This window comes from Helobdella robusta, assembly GCF_000326865.2.
Source record: "Helobdella robusta unplaced genomic scaffold HELROscaffold_2, whole genome shotgun sequence".
NCBI lineage: Eukaryota > Metazoa > Annelida > Clitellata > Rhynchobdellida > Glossiphoniidae > Helobdella > Helobdella robusta.
In genome coordinates, this window is record NW_008704083.1 from 962,753 (window position 1) to 965,252 (window position 2,500).

The 2,500-nt window shown below is 28.4% G+C and overlaps 1 protein-coding gene across 1 annotated transcript in view; it reads left to right on the top strand.

Annotated features, from left to right (window-relative positions):
• Positions 1-1,246: 1,246 nt before the first annotated feature.
• The window catches only part of HELRODRAFT_159973 (hypothetical protein), a gene marked incomplete at both ends in the record, with an annotated part of 2,291 nt that continues 1,037 nt past the window's right edge, over positions 1,247-2,500 (top strand). Inside the window, 3 exons of the mRNA XM_009017007.1 lie at positions 1,247-1,374; positions 1,847-1,956; positions 2,070-2,218. Of these exons, the coding sequence (XP_009015255.1) occupies positions 1,247-1,374; positions 1,847-1,956; positions 2,070-2,218 (387 nt within the window). The remainder of the gene's footprint in view (positions 1,375-1,846; positions 1,957-2,069; positions 2,219-2,500) is intronic.

Below are 2,500 nucleotides of genomic sequence, written 5' to 3' on the forward strand. Positions count from 1 at the left end.
TATATATATATATATATATATATATATATATATATATATATATATATATATATATATATATATTTGACCCGATAGTATGCGACACAGGTATGATGATGATGGCTTTCGGTAATGATAACGATGAGTAAGACGACGACGATGATGATAATAATTATAATTTTATAAAAATTTATGATGGTAGTATATATATATATAGATTGATATATATATATATATATATATAGGCAGTTATCACGTTCCATGCCATGCATTATCCTCATAAGCGCTGTCGTTTCATCATCATCGTCATTATCAAACTAACATTTTGTCTTCGCGTTTTATACACACACACACACACACACACACACACACACACACACACACACACACACACACACACACACACACACACACACACACACACATACACGTATCTATATACATACATTTCTCATACACATACATACGCACGCACATACATGTACACACACGGACACACATACATGCACACACGCGCATACCTACTACACATAATTATCTCAAAGATATTGCCATGTCTTCAGTATCTTTGGAATGGCGTTTATTTTTTATTTACATTATTGTGGTGTTTTGTGGTTTTTAAAATTTTTCAATTTTTTCTCCTCAATGTGAAATTGTAAAGAATTTTTTCTTCCTCATATGATATGATGAAAATAATGTCTCGCAAAATGTTTTTTTTCATCTTTATTTGAAATTTAAAATTTCATTTTCCCGCCAAAATCTGTCTCTGACTGCAAACTCTAAGGCAAAGTATGTGTGTGGTTCGTTTAATTGACGCTTATTTACATCAGTTGACTTGGTAGAATGGTTTTCTCATTAAAGTTACATAGCTACCGAATTCTTGACTGAAAAGAGTATTTGGGTATTTGAAAATTCGGCACATTACGACAGAATACAACAACAACGACAATCATATACTCAGAATACGATACATACAATATGAATATATACAACGAATGCATTACAAAACAGCGTTACTATTATGCATACGTAATCATATATATAAAATTTTATATATATGTTTTATATATAATATATATTACATATATATTATGTTATATTTTATACATATTTTCAACAACACATTGTTTGTTAATTTAATTAAGTACTACGATTGCGACTATTAGATAGATCGCGCACGTTGGGTTGTTTTGTTTATAAAAGTGAATTCAATTAAAATGTTTTAAACGTAATTTTGTTATTTCTTGTTAATAAATCTTTCATAAAAATGTCCGCGACTAAATCTATAACAAAAGCCAGAAGATCTAAAAAGCATAAAAAAATAAAATTAGTTCCGACCGCGGATGACGATGGTAATGTTAGTTATCCTGACCCAGCGTTGAGATCAAAACGAGAGTAAGTTAGAATCTATTATAACTTAGATGTTAGTAGTTAGTGTTTGTTAGTTTTTTTATGTTAGGCAAAATCTTATGTCTCTTCACTGTATAATCCAAAAAAATGTTAAAGAAAGAGTTGAAAATAAATTGTAATAAATTTAAAAAGGTAAATTTTGCACCATTTAGTTAGTTTTTAGTAGCTCATGTCCCTTTTTATTTTTAATAACCCGATCTTGTAATCTTACCAGACTTACGCTATTAAAATTAAGGGCGCAATTTTTAATTTTCAGATATAAGATTATGCCGTTATGTTATTAGTTTAATTCAATAATTAATTAATATTTGTTGTTAGTATTACTAGTTAAGTTAGTGTTGTGTTAGTAAAAATTATGTAATATTTGATTTTTTAATTTTAAGAATTGGTTCTATTTGCAAATTTGGTATTTAATCCATGGATTCATAATTTTAATTTAAAATTAAAATATTTCCAGTTTCGACTTAAAGCCAAAATCACTCAAGCAAGAATATTCTGGTAAAGTTCAGGAAATTGCAAAGTTGAAGTCTGATTTAGTAGAACATTTGAAAAATCCTAAACGAAACAGTAATATCAATAGTTAACAATTAATAATAAAATTATTATTATTATAAAATATATTATAAAATATTATTTTTTAAATTATTATTCATAATATTATTATCAATAATTACTTTTAGGAAATAAATATAAACAAGTTGAGCACAAGTCTGAGAATGAGCCCGAATTCAAGAGAAGGAGAAACGAGTCGGATGAAAAATTTATGAGAAGAGTCGACTGGGAAACCTCTGCTTACTTACAAAAGGTCAACATGGAGGAAAAATTCAAGGTCATATTTTTAAACCAAAAGCAATTTTTTAAGTTTATGGCTATTTTTTGGAAATGGCAAATTTGTAAATTAGCTACACTAGCTGTAGTAAATAAGATAGTTTTAGTTTTTAGACATTTGTAGAGTTTAAGAATAACAACTATTGTACTTATAATAATCTTGATGCCATCTGGTGTAAGGGCTGAAATGACAGGCTGTCAAAGACACACCTGTCAAGAGCATGCAATGTGTATTCACATATGTTTGTTTGTGTGTGTGTGTGTGTGTGTGTGTGTGTGTGTG